At 38.0% G+C, this 18,314-nt stretch overlaps 1 protein-coding gene across 1 annotated transcript in view; it reads right to left on the bottom strand.

Annotated features, from left to right (window-relative positions):
• Positions 1-475: 475 nt before the first annotated feature.
• The window catches only part of TRAPPC8 (trafficking protein particle complex subunit 8), an 85,298-nt gene continuing 67,459 nt past the window's right edge, over positions 476-18,314 (bottom strand). The window contains exons 25-29 of the mRNA XM_068993630.1: positions 18,083-18,256; positions 14,662-14,763; positions 11,130-11,275; positions 2,600-2,689; positions 476-1,497 (exon numbers count right to left, since the gene is read on the bottom strand). Of these exons, the coding sequence (XP_068849731.1) occupies positions 1,263-1,497; positions 2,600-2,689; positions 11,130-11,275; positions 14,662-14,763; positions 18,083-18,256 (747 nt within the window). The 3' untranslated portion in view covers positions 476-1,262. The remainder of the gene's footprint in view (positions 1,498-2,599; positions 2,690-11,129; positions 11,276-14,661; positions 14,764-18,082; positions 18,257-18,314) is intronic.

Here is an 18,314-nt window from a genome sequence, read left to right as displayed (position 1 = left end):
CGGTCTTCTAATAACAAACTATATTGACAATGCTTTGTTTTTAGCAGTAAAACATATTCTTTGATTTTGTTCTGACGTTTTGCTTTTCTTCAGCAGGAGAGCTACATTACCTAGTCCTCCGTAACCAGCATCAGAGTCTGCACTGTGGTTATTGAAACAACAGTGTTAAGAAGCATTGATCTTCCTTTCTCCCAAGATATGAAAGGATTATCAAAGTTGTAACTAGGTATCAGACATGACACATTGAAAACAAAATGCATTTGCTCATTTATAACACAGTCAGCAAGGACTGTAAGAACAAAGACTGTTCTTCACTTTTGGAAACAAAGGTAACACTTTTTCAGGAAACTGATCTGCTACCTGCTATAATAATATGGTTGGCACTGATTCTGAATAAAGAATATATTAAGTTCTCAGAATTTTTTTAAAAAAGGCATCTAATCAATCTATATAGTGAATAGCATGTCTTTATTCTATTTACAGTACATTTGTTATAAATATAATACATTTTTGAAAAGCTTATTTTTAATTAACTTGAGTAGATTTATATTTTAAACAAATCAACTCAATTGTTAAAGTTACATAATAAAGAATATGATAATTTAAATGACAAAAATCTCATTTGTGAAATAGTGCACTCTATGCTGAGATGAATGAGGTGGGGGGGGAGTCAAACTCCTTTCAAAACTATATTCAAAGCATCAGAAAAAAATTTTTTTCTTTTTACAAAGTTATGTATAAGCCATAGGAACGACCAGATACTGAAGTATGAAGACTCATAACCAAAGTTCAAAACTGATTTTAGAGAATTGTGTGAAGTAAGACAAGAAACCGTGTATCTGCCACTCTATAGAACTTCACAGTAAAGCTGGAATTTATAGACTAATGGCTTAACAGGAGGATTGCCAACAAGGCCTTTTCTTTCTCAGATCATCTCCTAATGTTCATATACCATCAGTATGTTGTAACAGCAGACTCAGACACTGGTTTTAAGATGGGGCTTAATTAGGTGCATGGATATGCTGAAATTCTGTATTATGAGCATGTAAATTATTACCAGGGTTTAAAGAAATACAAAAAAAGAATTTAAGTATTCTCAGTCCTACGTGCTTTGCATCATCAACAAATAGACAAACCAAAAGTATTCTGCGGTGATCTGACACCAACCTCCCGAACAAGTTAGGTATTTCAAATACTGCTGTAAAACCCATTCAGTAAAATAAAACTCATTCCTGCGCATTTCAGTACAAATCTGTAAGTTGTCACACATTATTGATGATGATCAGGGCAGGCATGGAGCTCTGCTGACTTGTTTCAAACACCGTGACTTGGTCCGATAACTTGGCAAATACTCTCGGAGTTCCAAGGTTATAAACACCTGTGTGGACAAAGCATGCTTTCAGCTGCAAACTGTGAATCTCCTGGCTTTTAAGCTGAAGTTTATACTGTGTTTGTCCCAGCCATGTAAATGATCCATGGATTTCCAAAGCTTCTGGGCTAAGGGAGGAGGAAAATGGTAAGTTGGAGGATATTTTTTCTTCAGGAATTTTTTCCCAAAGCCCCAGTAACACATCCCTTTCATCCAGCAACTCTAATTCTAGAAATTATTTATGATGCCAACTGTTTATTAATAATAACATCAACAGTAATAACTAATATTACTATTTCTATAATAACTAACATTTAGTAACAGTTATTATGTTCTAGACATAATGTTAAGAATGAATTACCTCATTTAACACTCACAACAGCAGCCAGTAAATAGGGAACCTGATTTCAAACCTGAGCTTTTAACCACCTGGTTCTCCATACATAAAAATAAATGTATATATAAGAATGGGTATAATATTGAGACTGTTTATAATATTGAAACATGGAGAGCAACCCAGTGTCTACCAATAAGACATTAGTTAATTAATTTATGATACACAAAATGTGTTCAGATTTCAGAGAGCTGACCCAGATCCTGTTTGCAGTGTTATACCATAATTAATAATCAGCATATGCTTCACACTGCTTTTCTAAAGACCCCAAATTTTCTGAATTCTGACAAGCACCTAGCTCTTAGGAGTGCCAATATAGACCTGCATTTTTTTTTTCGCTGTTAAGCACTATTTTATAAATCAGAAAACAAGACTAAAAAAACTTCTATCATGAACTTACTGATTTTCAAGTTTAGAGTTCTTTATCACCAACAAGCTTTTATAAAAATTGTTGCCTCTGGCCAGAATTGCTGCTTCTGGAAACCAGTTTTCATTTGCGACTACTGAAATGCTAAGAAAAATCTCTGTAACTCTTCTCTAACACTTCTTTTTTTATTTGGCTGTGCCAAGTCTTAGTTGCAGCACACAGAATCTTCAATCTTAGCTGTGGCATATGGGATCTAGTTCCCCAACCAGGGATCGAACCTGGGATGCCTGCCTTCAGAACACAGAGTCGGCAAGTCCCTTTGCTAACACTTCTTAATACCAAACAAAAAAGGGTATGCCTGAGTAAACTCTATCTATATTAGATAATTATTTGCATAATTTCAAAATATTAAACTACTTTCAACTCAATCTTTAACTACAAAATAAACCTGCCCTAAATAATTCTTTACCTTGTTGTTTTATGCCGAAGATCAACTATTACATCGACATTGGCCTTGGAACAATTGGAAAGTAAAAGGGTCACTGGTACTAAACAAAGGCTGTGGAAAAGAAAAACCAAAAAAGATTAGTGGGGTATTGCAAACAAAAACACTTTCTTGAAAATAAAACTTACAGTTACCTAACAGCATAAGATCCTGAAAAACAATTATATTCAAGTAAGGAAAAAAATTGAGTTCTAAAATCACTCAAGCCAAATGAGTTGCATAAATAAGTAAAAGGTATTAATACAATGCTGGAATACTAAATATTAGAATATATACATTCACAAAACCATTTTTATTTCCTTTTATTAAAGCTAATCTTTAAAAATAACCAGAATGTTTCTAGGTTATTTCCCAAAATGAGAAACAGAAGGAAACAACTGCAACTAAGAAAGACAAATGGAGGGGAAAAAAATATCATGAAAATGCCAACAACCAATGCTGTTGTGTTTCTCAAAAATTACTTAACTTTGAGAACTTGGCCTAGATTTACATTTGCTATCCTATCAAATCTGCACAGAAGCCATCATGTTTGGGAGACTATGAGAATTATTTTTGTATAACAAGTTATGAGAAAAGCCCTTTCAAGTAGACATATTTGCTCACTTAACCTAGTTTCTGATCTCACTTAGCACAGGAGAAAGGACAGGGAGTGAGAGAAGAGGACCTAAAAACAGACTGGTGCAGAGTTCTTATTAAGAACATAATAAATGAACATACTCTATGCACAAATGAAGCTTCAGTATAGTTCAGTTCAGTCCAGTCGCTCAGTCGTGTCCGACTCTTTGCGACCCCATGAATCACAGCACACCAGGCCTCCCTGTCCATCACCAACTCCCGGAGTTCACTCAGACTCACATCCATCGAATCCGTGATGCCATCCAGCCATCTCATCCTCGGTCGTCCCCTTCTCCTCCTGCCCCCAATCCCTCCGAGCATCAGAGTCTTTTCCGATGAGTCAACTCTTTGCATGAGGTGGCCAAAGTACTGGAGTTTCAGCTTTAGCATCAGTCCTTCCAGAGAAATGCCAGGGCTGATCTCCTTCAGAATGGACTGGTTAGATCTCCTTGCAGTCCAAGGGACTCTCAGAGAGTCTTCTCCAACACCACAGTTCAAAAGCATCAACTCTTTGGCGCTCAGCCTTCTTCACAGTCCAACTCTCACATCCATACATGACCACAGGAAAAACCATAGCCTTGACTAGACGGACTTTAGTTGGCAAAGTAATGTCTCTGCTTTTGAATATACTATCTAGGTTGGTCATAACTTTTCTTCCAAGGAGTAAGTGTCTTTTAATTTCATGGCTGCAATCACCATCTGCAGTGATTTTGGAGCCCCAAAAAATAAAGTCTGACACTGTTTCCACTGTTTCCCATCTATTTCCCATGAAGTGATGGGACCGGATGCCATGATCTTCATTTTCTGAATGTTGAGCTTTAGGCCAACTTTTTCACTCTCCACTTTCACTTTCATCAAGAGGCTTTTTAGCTCCTCTTCACTTTCTGCCATAAGGGTGGTGTCATCTGCATATCTGAGATTACTGATATTTCTCCCAGCAATCTTAATTCCAGCTTGTGTTTCTTCCAGCCCAGCGTTTCTCATGATGTACTCTGCATAGAAGTTAAATAAGCAGGGTGACAATATACAGCCTTGACGTACTCCTTTTCCTATTTGGAACCAGTCTGTTGTTCCATGTCCAGTTCTAACTGTTGCTTCCTGACCTGCATACAAATTTCTCAAGAGGCAGGTCAGGTGGTCTGGTATTCCCATCTCTTTCAGAATTTTCCACAGTTTATAGTGATCCACACAGTCAAAGGCTTTGGCGTAGTCAATAAAGCAGAAATAGCTGTTTTTCTGGAACTCTCTTGCTTTTTCCATGATCCAGCGGATGTTGGCAATTTGATCTCTGGTTCCTCTGCCTTTTCTAAAACCAGCTTGAACATCAGGGAGTTCACGGTTCACATATTGTTGAAGCCTGGCTTGGAGAATTTTGAGCATTACTTTACTAGTATGTGAGATGAGTGCAATTCTGCGGTAGTTTGAGCATTCTTTTGCATTTCCTTTCTTTGGAATTGGAATGAAAACTGACCTTTTCCAGTCCTGCGGCCACTGCTGAGTTTTCCAAATGTGCTGGCATACTGAGTGCAGCACTTTCACAGCATCATCTTTCAGGATTTGAAACAGCTCAACTGGAATTCCATCACCTCCACTAGCTTTGTTCGTAGTGATGCTTTCTAAGGCTCACTTGACTTCACTTTCCAAGATGTCTGGCTCTAGATTAGTGATCACATCATCATGATGAACCGCTAGACCATTCAGGTATGACCTAAAGCAAATCCCTTATGATTATACAGTGGAAGTGAGAAATAGATTTAAGGGCCTAGATCTGATAGATAGAGTGCCTGATGAACTATGGAAGCCTGGTTACATAGTATTATTTAAAATATTTTATCCTATTAACATAAAGAACAATAGTAAAGAGATAGTAAAAAAAAAAATCTTATGAGCTCACACAATATTAAAATTCTGCTCAGATAATATATTTTATGCTCTCAAAAATTTTATATCCCTTTACTAAGAAATGCTTTCTAAACCACACTGCAAATAACAGATTTCCCTAGACAAAAACTAGGATAATTTCAAAAACTCATCCTTAGATTATACTGGTGCTACACCCTTACCTTCCCCACAAACTTCTCACAGGAACGGAGGACAACCTAGACTAATGAACAGGGGTTCAGTCTAGAGCCCCTCATTAAGTTAAATTCAAGCCATGTAACTTGTAACCCAAAGCAAAACCTCAGGAACTCTAGTAATGTTACCACTTGAGCCTCAAATCTGCCATGCTCTATCTAAATGCCTCCAGTGAAAGAAGAAATAAGAACATCTGGACGCTTCCTAACCCCAAAGTCATTATCTTCATTCCTCTTCTTCCTCCATCACTGTCTCAGTGAATAGCACTCTCATCTCCCCAGCAAAGCTTGGGCATCATCCCAAGTGGTTTTTTTTTAAAGTGGGAATGGGGGCTACTGCCTCATTAGCCCCCCATTCTCAACTTTCTACTATTCGTCACAAATTCCTATCAATTCTGTTTCCCACACAGCTCTGGACGCTGGTGACTTCATTCAAAATTCACATTCCTTACGAGTTCAAGTCACTCCATCTCTCGGTTTACTAATCACCTCTGAATTAGTGTTCTGACGTAAACCAATCTTCAACTGGGTGTTTCTCATACCTGACGTGTGATCATTCCACTACAACGTGCACCACATTCACAGGAGGGCTTGGTAAAAGAGACTGCTGGGCTCCATCCCCAGAGTTCCTCATTCAGAAGGGCTGGGTGGGCCCAAAATCTGCATTTCTAGTAAGTTCCCAACTGCTGCTGTTCTGGGACCACCTTTCAAAACTCACTGCTTCACACAACAGCCTTTCTAAAACGCTCATCTGATGAGCCAAAAACAGTGCCTAGAGACCAAACTGCTAATAAGCATTCCCCCACCACTAAAATCTGGTATTATTAAAGGCATGAGTTCTAGAGTCAGACTGCTAGAAGTCACATGTCAGCTCAACAATTCTGCTTCTCAGCTTCCTCAACTGTAACCTAGGAATAATTCTACCCATCTCTCGAGTTTCTTGTGGTGGCTGGTAAGATCAAATATGCTAAACACTGACAATAATGCCTAGCACAAGTTCAAAAGCTTCACAAACACTATGTAACACGACTTCTTACTGTGAGGAGCGATGGCAGCTAACCCCAGTGTGACGCTTTGTTTCTCGTATTCTCATTCTTCTGCTGCCCCGCGTCCCACTGCCGTGACCAAGTTGTCTCCTGTCGCGCCCCTCCCCACTTCCCATGGCTTTAAGAACACTCCTCCAGATCCTCAGTCTCTTCTCTTTATGTGTCCACACCTCACTTTAACTGAACTCTGGGTGAGGACACAGCTGCCTCTACAGGCTTTGCCATAACAGATGCTGTTTATCTTCCAGCATCTTCTGCATCTCGGCCAGAATGTCTCATTAATGTAGTCAATACCACTTGTCGAGTTCTTCCTCCTCTCTCTCCTATAAAAACACCTCCACTTTCGTCATTAACTACTCCAAGGTTTTTATTCTTTTTCTCTGCCCTCAAACTGACAAACTAAACCAGTGAACGTAACTCAGTGCAACAGAGATTCCTTGGGGCAGGGGAAGGGATAAGCATTTTGAAATATCTGAGGTGAAGATAAGGGAAGCATCTGCTTCACCCCACCCCACCCTTGATTCATGTACTATGCGGGTCAAGCAGAGGCCTGCCACCTAGACAGAAGGCACTGCCCAGGCTTTCTCCACACCATCTTACTGATTTCATTTATTAAAAGCTTCTGTATGAGTTTGCTTTCTTCTTTTCAATCCTGAATTTTGTCATCTTTTTGGCAAACTTCACTGTTTCAGTTCAGTTCAGTTCAGTCACTCAGTCATGTCTGACTTTTCCACCCCATGAATCCCAGCACTCCAGGCCTCCCTGTCCATCACCAACTCCCGGAGTTCACCCAGACTCACGTCCACTGAATCCGTGATGCCATCCAGCCATCTCATCCTCGGTTGTCCCCTTCTCTTCCTGCCCCCAATCCCTCCCAGCATCAGAGTCTTTTCCAATGAGTCAACTCTGCACATGAGGTGGCCAAAGTACTGGAGTTTCAGCTTTAGCACCATTCCTTCCAAAGAACACCCAGGACTGATCTCCTTCAGAATGGGCTGGTTGGATCTCCTTGCAGTCCAAAAGACTCTCAGGAGTCTTCTCCAACACCACAGCTCAAAAGCATCAACTCTTCGGCGCTCAGCTTTCTTCACAGTCCAACTCTCACATCCATACATGACCACTGGAAAAACCATAGCCTTGACTAGATGGACCTTTGTTGGCAAAGTAATGTCTCTGCTTTTGAATATACTATCTAGGTTGGTCATAACTTTTCTTCCAAGGAGTAAGCGTCTTTTAATTTCATGGCCGCAGTCACCATCTACAGTTAGGTAGACAATTTATTCAGCTCCTTCCCAAACCCTTGATCTATCACCTCCATAACCACCAGGAGTATTCAAAACTCAGCCATCTATCTTTCATGACTTAACTATGAATTTTTTTTTAGTCACCAAAAATAACTACCTCTGAAATACTCCTCAGCTTTTCCACTCACTGACCACAATCGCCAGCTCTCTCTCTCAACTATGCTTCTGATCTTCAGCTTCACAGGAATGTCCAATCATTTGACCCTCTACTTCACCCATTCTCAACCCTGATTACTGTGGTAATGGTGATTATTGTTTAACAATTATTCACTCCCCTCACCTTCCAGCTGTGTGATGGGGGATCGTCTTGTTGACTGTGAAGGAGAGGCTATTTGGCCAGTGAAGTAATAATGACGGACGCAAGCAGAAGCTTTAAATGTGCTACTGCAACGTGGCTCACTTTCTGTACTTCAGAGACATGCCATGAGAAGAATAATAGCTAGTTGCTGCACATTTGGACTGACCCCTAAAATACATGTACACAGATGTGAATCCAACCAACCCACAGCCTGAAGGAGAATCGAAATTGTCGATGGTCTGCAGACCCATGAGCGTGGGAATAAATGCCCTGTAAGCTGCTGAATTCTGGAGTGGTATCTCACAAAGCATTATTGTGGCAATCTGAGGATTTATTTAAAATATACGGACACCTGGGTCCTACTCCCAGAGGTTCTGATTTAATTGGCCTGAATATCAGGATTTTAAAAATTCTCCAGGTGATTCTAATGTGCAGCCAAGTTGGAAGAAACTGCCGTATCTTATCCTTCTCAACCCTTCCTTGTTTTCACATACTTCCATGCAGTTTGAATTCTGTGGTGCTTTATTTTAGCTCACTGTTCTGCTTTAGTTTGATCAAATCTGTCCTGTTTTACATACTTCTCTGCACTGCCAAGTTTCTATGATGCTTTTCAACCCTAACAAAATCACATGGAGAAGTCCTTCATGCTCCAGCCTCTAACACACAGCCCAGGTTTTAACCACTAAGCAGCACCATGGAATCTAAGATGTTCAGGAAATACATGAAGCAGGACAGGGTTTGATAAACAGGGACAAAGTAGAATCGTGAGGTAAAATGAAATATTATGGAATCAAAACTGTCTATGGAAGCGTGTAAAGTCAAGACAGGTTTAGCAGGGATAAAACATTTCTTTCCTCAGCTTTGGCTGCACATTAGAATCACCTGGAGAACTTCAGGAGCTCTGGATGTCCTGCCCCCACCCTCGGCCAATCAAACGGGAATCTCTGGGAGTAGGATCAAAGCATCTGTATTTTTTTTTTTAATTTCTGCAAGTGATCCCAGCATGCCTCTGTCAGTCAAAGGCACACAGACTGAGTACCAAGCAATTAAGACCTAGACAAGATTTAAGACCAAAAGTATTTAAAAATAACTTAAATGGCTAAAATTTTTAAAAGTCTGACAACAGAAAGTGTTGGTGAAGGTATCAACAGAAGAAACTCCCACGTACTCCTAGTGGGGATGTACTAATTAGTAAAACTAGTTTGAAAGAAAGTGGGCATAAAAAGAATAAACTCTGTATAATACCACTTACACAAAAACCCCACAAAAATCAAAATACGGAGATGTAAACTTGGTTGGAAAATTATAAAGAAAGAGGAGCAAAGAAATGACTGCTAATACTGGGAATGGATGGCAAGTACACAGGGGGCTTCTCAGATTGCTAGCAATTTAAAATTTCTTCCCTGAAGATGATTTTTTGGGTATTAGTTTTGTGAAAAAGAATCACTATGGCCACACATTTTCAGTTTTGAGAACTTTTCTATGTTATACTTCCCTGGTGGCTCAGATGGTAAAGCGTCTGCCTAAAATGCGGGAGACCTGGGTTCGATCCCTGGATGGGGAAGATCCCCTGGAGAAGGAAATGGCAACCCACTCCAGCACTCTTGCCTGGAAAATCCCATGGATGGAGGAACCCGGTGGGCTACAGTCCATGGGGTCACAAAGAGTCAGACACAACTGAGCGACTTCACTTTTTATGTGCTATATTTCACAATAAGAAGGTTTAAAAATGGTTAGCACCATTCAAGTTACTTTTTAGATGCTTCTGATGCTCCTAAGTCTCTGTGAAGGTCTTCATTTTGCCCAGCACTCTGTGCGTTCTCAGCTGGCTTCTCATTCCTCTCAGTAGTTATCCTCAAATTTCACTTTTAAAAATTCTCTACCCTTTCACCTCTTTATTTCCTAGAGTACTCTGAGTACTTAACCTTGCTCCTACAAACTCTCTAAAAGGGAGGCATGTGCAAATTTGTTAAAATTTCTCCCTACTTTCACCTTTCTGTCCAAAGCTAATCCTGCCACTTTTCAGTGTTACCTTTTCATCTATTAAGGGTTTTGTTGCCCTTCTTGCGTCCCATCATTTCCTTCAAGACCATAAATACAATCCATATCTTCTAAGTAAGAAACCAGTAATACTGAAGGGTATTCCCTGATCCCTGTTCACAGCCAGGCTTCTTGAAAGGCTGGTGGTCTATACCAGTATCCTTACTTCCTTCCCGCCTCTATCTCTCCTCAAAACCTACTGTGTCACGCTTCTACCCTCCATACAGTTAAGAGTCTTCTCAAAATCAGGAACGATTTCTTTATCATCAGAACCAGTGAAATGACTTTTCTGCAGCACTTAAAAGTGGTAGCCACTTTCCTCTCCTTGAACTGCTCTCACTCCACCTCTGTGATCCCACTATCTACTCAATGGTCTTGTCTTCCTAATTCTTTGACTGCTACTTCTCAACCAGGCTTCCTGATGGACTCCTTTTTCCTTAGCTCATCTCTCCAAAGCACTGTTCTATGGGTCACCATTCTCTTTTGTTCTATCCCACCTCTTCCCTACCCCTACCCACGGTGACTTCACCAAAACTTACACCTTCAATTCTGATTTACAGACTGCCGCTAACAGACTTCACTCCATCTTGTTTTATATCTGCAAACCAGCGCCTTTTTGAAGTATCACCTGACTTAGGACCTTTTATTTTAGAACCTCAAATTTATATAATCAAGCTATTTATCAAAATTATAAATACATCATCCCCCCAAAAGTTTAACACTTGGTAAACCTTAAGTCAATGATGCTGTCTAAATTTAAACTGTTTGATGAATCTATATCATAGTCATGTCTTAGGTTTATTCTGTATCTAAAACAAAAACAAAATGATACACTATTTTTCCCTTCTTTTTGACTTAATGATAAATATGTTCATCAAAAGAAAACTTTTGACAACTAATTGGCTGAGGAAATATCCATCTGTTAATTACAGTAGCAACACATAATAACCATAGTAAGGGGTAAATTACTTGATGGCAATTTCTGTAGACTCAATATTATTCTAGATTTCTTCTTCAGCATTTGTGTTAATGCTATTAATAAATGTGTGGATGTGTGTGCATGCATATACAGGTGTGTATATTGCAGAAAAATTTTAACAAAAATACATCTCAAACCTTTTTTGATGAAAGGGATGATTAAATGATTCTGGATAGTGAAGACTTGTTTTAATAAGATTAGAAAGCTGCTCTGCTGATGGTCTTGAGGAAACTGTAGTGTTTTCTGGCCTGAAAAATTTTAATAGTTCCATTTCTGGTGGTTCCTGAAAAAAGAAAAAATACGACAATGAAAACACTGCCTTCTTAAAATAAGGTGTAACAGATACAAAAAAAAGGAGCTAAAACCAGTGGAAATAAAGTAAAGCATGTACAATACTTTTTCTGCTGTAAAAACGAACAAACTAACAGTAGGAATCATGTGCAATACAACCTAGGAGAAAAACTAGGATCTGTATTTATTCATTCTCTATTATGTGCTAGTGTTAACTTGATATCCAACAACCTCACATAATAGTTCTATGATCCTGGGTAAGTTATTTAATACTTCAAGACTTAATTTCCTCATACATAAAAATGGGTTCACAATAATAATAATTTCAAAAGTTGCTGTGTTTCTCATCTAACAAAACTGCTTAGTACTTAGGCTGTAGACATTCAATTGTATATCACCTGCTTCGAGAGCTTTTAAAAATATTCTCCCTATCTATTTGTGGCTGCACTGGGTCTTCCTTGCTGCGGGTGTGCGCCCTCCATCGCAGCGAGCGGGGGCTGCTCTCTAGCTGCAGTGCACAGGCCTCTCACTGTGTGGGCTCTCTTGCTGAGGAGCACAGGCTCTAGGCGCACGGGCTTCAGTAGCTGTGGCTCACCAGCCTAGCTGTCCCCAGGCATGTGGTATCTTCCCAGACCGAGGATCAAACCCATGTCCTCTGCACTGACACGCAGACTCCCCACCACTGGGCCACCATGGAAGTCTTCTTCCTTGATTAATTTTTTCTCCATTTTCCTTTACCATCAGAAAATTTTGATTTTTTAATTTCCTGGTAGCCTAGTTGGAATCTGATCTACACCCAGGACCGGTGAACCACAGCCCATGGGCCAAAGCCAGCTTACTTCTGGGGCTTTTGTAAAGAGAGTTTTATGGAAACAGAGCCACATCCATTTGTTTACATACTGGCTATGGCTGCTTTTGGACTCTAAACAACAGAGATGAATAATTCTGACAAAAACCTTCTGGCCAGCAAAGTCAGAAATGTTTATTATCCAGCTTTCCTCAGAAAAAGTTTGCTGACCCTTGATTTATACAGCTGCAAAAGTAATATTCAAATTTGTTTTTGACTTATGAGTGAGAGGAAAGTGACTGTAAAGGTTTACTCTGGAGGAAGAAAAACTTGTGCCTGGAAGCCAGAAGTAGCCGAACTTCTGAAGTTCTCTTTCTTAATCTGGGTCCTGCTTATACTGGAGTGTTCTTCAATTTGTGAAAAGTCACTCTTCTGCATTTCTGTTAAACTTTAATAAAAAGTTTAAAAAATATCCTATTGTTTAACATAATATAATCATCTAAGATAAACAAGCTGTTATTTGAGACTTCTAAACTATATTGAATCTCTACATACCACTTACCAGGAGGCAAACACATGAACAACAGCCATAAAAGGATACCAAAAACCTAAAGCTAATTTACTGAGGGAATACTGATAAAAGTGTCCCTCTCTCTCAGCTTAAAAGCAGCAACAAGTTTCACAATGAGTGCTGGACAATTTGTACAATAGTTTTTTCCAATAAGGTTGACAGACAGTTATACCCCAAGACAGAGTTCCATCATAAGAGAGGCAAGATATAAAATACTCCTTGTTTTATAAGTAAGCTAAAGTTTATCAAGTTATGCAAGTAAATTGCACTAGGTCATCAATCTTAAAGTCTCTGAGCTCCATATATATTATTCTCAACTCAGTATGATGAACATGCCACATCTTCCAACTCAGCTAATCATGTTAAATATTTCAAAGGTGAAATACAGAGAAATAAAAACAATATGCCTTAGACAGTATTTTTGTAAAACGGGACTATGAGTAAATTTTATAGAGAACACTTTATTTCATTTAATAAATGAAAATCTTGCCTTGAGATGTTCCAAATTATCAAAATATGACAATTTATAAATAATATTAGATTTTTAATTACTCAAATCAGTTTGAGAAAAACAACTTTCTTAAAGTATGAAACAGATTTGGGGTTAAATATATCTTCATTAAACCTAACAGAAAATTACCATTAGTCATCACTAAAGTAAAAATCAATTCAAATTATATTATTACCAATGGAATGTAAAGCTAGTATACCTAACTTTGATGAGAAATCACATTTACACAGTCCCACATCATCTCCCCAAATTACTTCTTGTTATAAATAAGAAGAAAAAATAGTAATACTGTGGAGAAACATGGCAGGTAATATCTTAATCAAATGACCCATCACCTATAATGGCACGAATTAATATCACATGACTTTTTTTTTTTTAAGATTTTTTGACGTGGACCATTTTTAAAGTCTCTATTGAATTTGTTACAATATTGACTTTATTTTATGTTTTGGTTTTTCGGCCCTGAGGCATGTGGGATCTCAGCTCCCCAACCAGGGATCAAACCAACCTCTTGCACTGAAAGGCAAAGTCTTAACTGCTGGACCATCAGGGGAGACCCTCATGTGCCTTCTGATATAATACACTGACAGGGATATAACATCACTTAGGAAGTATTTCAGTCAAAAATGTGTAATTTTAATTTGATCATAAGAAATATTCAAAGTATTATTCTACATTAAAATAACTGGCCAGGGCTCTTCAAAAATGTCTACATAACTGAAAAATAAAGGTTCAGAAAATATTCCAGATTAAGAGAGACTGAAGAGACAAGTAAACACAATGTGCGATCCAGGACTGAATTCTGAATGGGAAAAAGCAAACCAAGTCTTACAACTGAGACCGTTGATGACATCTGAATTTAGAGTGTATATAAATACTGCATCAATATTAAGCTTCCTGAATTAATAATGGTTTCTGTGATTATGGAGAAGACTGTCTTTGTCTTCAGGAATACTCAAGTCAAGTATTTGGGGGCAGACAGGCAGATGTCTGCAACTTACTTTGAATCACAGGACTAATATGCTTAAATTTTACTTATATATGATGAGAACTTTTGATAAGATTAAACAGTATTTTAGGAGAAACAAGAAAACAAACAGTACTATCAGCTGCTGTGCAACTTCAGAGGCCCTCCTTTACACTATATGACCAGCCCTGTTGAGTTTTGCAATGGTGTAGGCCTACTGAACAATAAGCAAGGTAAGATAGAGGATATGGTTCCTTCCTCTCATACAAGTCAATTCTTTTTATAACTATGAGTTCTAGGTTCAATAAAAAGTATATCTTAGGAAACTCCAGGATCACAAATGTATCTTAATTGTCTTATTAAGGGCTAGTGAACTTCAAAATCAATTTATGTTCATTTTTAATTTTAATCAGCTTTCTGCCACCAACCCCCAACTCAAATCTCAGTATATAAGCTTGCAGAAATCAGACACCTTCAAAAATACAAAACAACCAAACAAAAACCCCTACAAGTTCACAGGAGGCCCCAAAGCATGTCATTACCTGTTTCTGAGGATATGAAAAAGCTTCTTTTCCTATAGTGCGAAGAACAACATGGTGCTGACCTTCCAAAATAAGCTGCTTACTGTCTTCCACTACATAAGCCTAAGAAGAACAAAACACAAAATTGTTACCCCTGCTTGGCAGTAACCTCAAAAGTAACCAAGGCAAAATCTGCTGGAAAGTTGAGGTATTACAGCTAATATCTATCAAATACCAATACTCATGACTTTGTCAGCATTTCTAACTTTTATTCATTCCTTCAATCAATAGAGTATCTGTCAAAATCTGCTCTGCCTCAATATAAAACAGCTGGCCTGGATATTGGAGAAACAAATCTTGAAACCTTTCCCAATTTTCTCTAGAGTGCTTAAGAAGCTAGCCCAAAAAGAACATTGCTATTCCATAACACAAGCTTTTTTCTTTACTGGACTGACAATATATGGGCAAAAGGGTTTTTCTTATAGTTGTGCTTCTAAGATGCACCAGAGTTATCACATAGTAGAGCAAAATCAGTGAGTATAATTGTAAAGCCTATAAGTGGAAATGCCAGGTCCCTGGAGATCTTAAATTTAAGTACGTAAGCTTAAAAAAAAAAAAAAAAAGGGTTTTTTTTCTTCTTGTATAAGAAGAAAACTGTATAATGGCCTGATTTAATCTATATTAAAACTTATTCCAACATGTAATTCTTCTTCTTTAACTTCTTCTATCCTGGAGAAAATAAAATCTCTAAATGGCTCTGATACACTTAACATCACATTACGCAAATACAGATAAATTATTATTATTATTTTTGACAAGTCCAATGTTTTTTAACTATTAGACTCAACAGATTCAAAATTACTTAGTCAAATGCTATAAACATTCCAAAAATGTTTATTTTCAATTTCTATACTTATCACGTGTGGCAATTTGCCATCCATTGATCACACTTGGAGAAGTGCTGCACTAAGGCCCAGGAAGGCCCAAGGCCTACTTAGCATCCATCCACGCACAACTGAGAAATGCAGGAGTTAAATAAATACTTGATGAAGTGACCTTTAATCAAGAGGATGACAATGGATAAAGTCCTGACACAGGACATACATCTCTTTCAGCAGTCTTGTGGGATCAAAAAACAAAAATCACGATAACCCTACAATGCCGTCTCTCCTGCACAAAGTCTTCGTTTTTCAAAACAAACCTTTATTTCTGGTCAATGTACGCCAAAACCAATACAGTAAATTAAAAAAAAAGAAGAAAAAACAAAGAATAATTAGAAGCTGTATTACACCCCTTTGGGCTTTCCCTGGTGGCTCAGATGGTAAAGAATTTGCCTGCCATGCAGGAGACCCGGGTTCAGTCCCTGGGTTGGGAAGATCGCCTGGAGAAGGGCATGGCAACCCACTCCAGTATTCTTGTCTGGAAAATCCCATGGGCAGAGGTGCCTGGGGAGCTACATTCCATGAAGTTGCATAGTTGGACATGACTGAGTAAGTAACACTTTCACACTTTCAATTATATCCCCTTACAACTAATTTTGTTAAAACAAAAATGTTGTCCAAGGTCTTAGTTTTCTTCTGAATCATATTTTATTAGAGTGCTATGTTCCCTAAGCATCCACTCCACAACTTAAATGAATTGTCAAGTTTTCTTTCAGTCAAGGGGATACTTTGTGCATTATCCAGAGCCCTCACTGAGGAAAATCTACTAGTCACTTTCTCAAATGAGCTGAATCATAAACTTATCACAGACTAGCCACTACCAGACAATATCTCATCCTTTAACCTATTCAAACTTCCATTTCCTAACTAAGGAGCATCACAATCTCGGGTAGTTTTCTTCTTCTTAATGGGATCAGCAATAGTAGTAGTTGATTTTCATTCAGGGTGATTTTTAAAATGATAACTCACCCCTCCAACCAAGGTTACTGTGGGCTCAACAATAAGTACAAAGTACAGCATACATTACTCAAGATCCTATCTTGGATATATTATAATTGTTACATGGCAGGCATTTGTGGAGTGACAGCTACAAATGCATAAGGTCTATTATACATTTAATGGATGGTTGGTTTACATAAAGGGGCAATGCTACTGAGGCTAAAAATAGAATTTGCTTGACTCAAAGCTTCAAGGACATTTGATTTCAAGATAACAATGTGTAATTTATCCTTTTAGCATTAAGCATCTTCACCTTCTATAATCAACAAAAGTCAATTTGCTTAAGTACTTTTATTGGAACTCATGTAAAGCCAGCCTAGTTCCAGGTAAGTTTATTTAAAAATGTACAGCTTAGTAAAAAGAACACGCTAGAACATTTGAATCAATTTAAAATGCATGTTCCGATCATCTACCATGAACATGTCCCAATGTTAGGCCTCTGTACTAGACAATACAAAATAAAACCTCTTCACATACCTCAGGTGAATATCCCTAGGCAATATCCTATATTTCAGTGTAGAATCATTTCTAAAGACACATACTTAAGATACAAAAGTGTATACTGTGAAAAATAAATCTCTGTATTATAGTTTAAGTTAACTTTGCATGCATGCTAAGTCACTTCCATCATGTCCAACTCTTTGCAACCCAATGGACTGTAGTCTGCCAGGCTTCTCTCTCCGTAGGGATTCTCTAGGCAAGAACAATGGAACGGGTTGCCATGCCCTCCTCCAGGGGAACTTCCCAACCCCGGGATGGAACCCTCAGTTAGGGGAGACCAATGCCTAAATTACCTCATTCTAGTCTGCCATGTGTATGTGTAGATGGCATCTGAATCTGTTTTTTTAATTAAAATGATATTTTCAAACAATCTGAAAGATTTCAGAGATCAACCATTAGGTAATTATAAAGAATTTTTGTTAATTAGAGTGAGATAATCATATGGCAGGGTTATATTAAACAAGAAAGTCCTCATTTGCTAGAAAAGCAGTTTACAAAATGCTTTTACAGATGAAATATTATGTCATTAAAAATATACAGTACAGCATAAAAAATAAAGGAAGGTAAAAATAAAGGAGCTAATGGAATACAGGTGGAAAATGAACAGCAGCAAATTAGTGGCTGCTGGAGCCTGAGTAATGGGTACCTAGAGTTATGTGGTGTTATTTTCCCTTTTACAGAGTTTGAAAATGCCCACAATAAAGAGTTTAATAATACCACTTTGCTTTCATGGAGCTTATCATGTTTTACAATATTCTCAGTACCTCTTGTAAGTAATAAGTAACAGAACAAAGTTATTTAATTTGAATGAATTTTTTTTCTTTTAGGCAAAAAAATAAATAAAAGTCATCTGGAACTGTTAACAAAAAGTTATAAAACAGCTTTCAAACTCAAACTGGAAAATTTAAGCAGAAAAAAATATACACAGTAGCTTACATTTACTGTTTAGCTTAAGAATCCAGTATAAATAAGGCTTGCTGAAATAATTTAACAACACATACCTTCCACAACACCACAATATTCAAATCCACCTCATTGCACTTCTGGATTAATCTCATAACATCCTCTACTGACTGTTTTTCTGTATGCATCGAAGACTGGGCTTGTGGTTTCTTCAATTCAGAGGATAAACTCCTATAGAAGAAGTCTGCACATGGGCTTGCTGAACTTACTATCTGTTAAAAGAAAATCACTTGTCTCTATGTGTTTTCAATTAGATATACCCTGCCAAAA

Source organism: Capricornis sumatraensis, chromosome 21 (assembly GCF_032405125.1).
Source record: "Capricornis sumatraensis isolate serow.1 chromosome 21, serow.2, whole genome shotgun sequence".
Lineage (NCBI taxonomy): Eukaryota > Metazoa > Chordata > Mammalia > Artiodactyla > Bovidae > Capricornis > Capricornis sumatraensis.
Note: the sequence above shows the minus strand (reverse complement) of the source record. Positions and strands in the feature narration are given on the sequence as shown.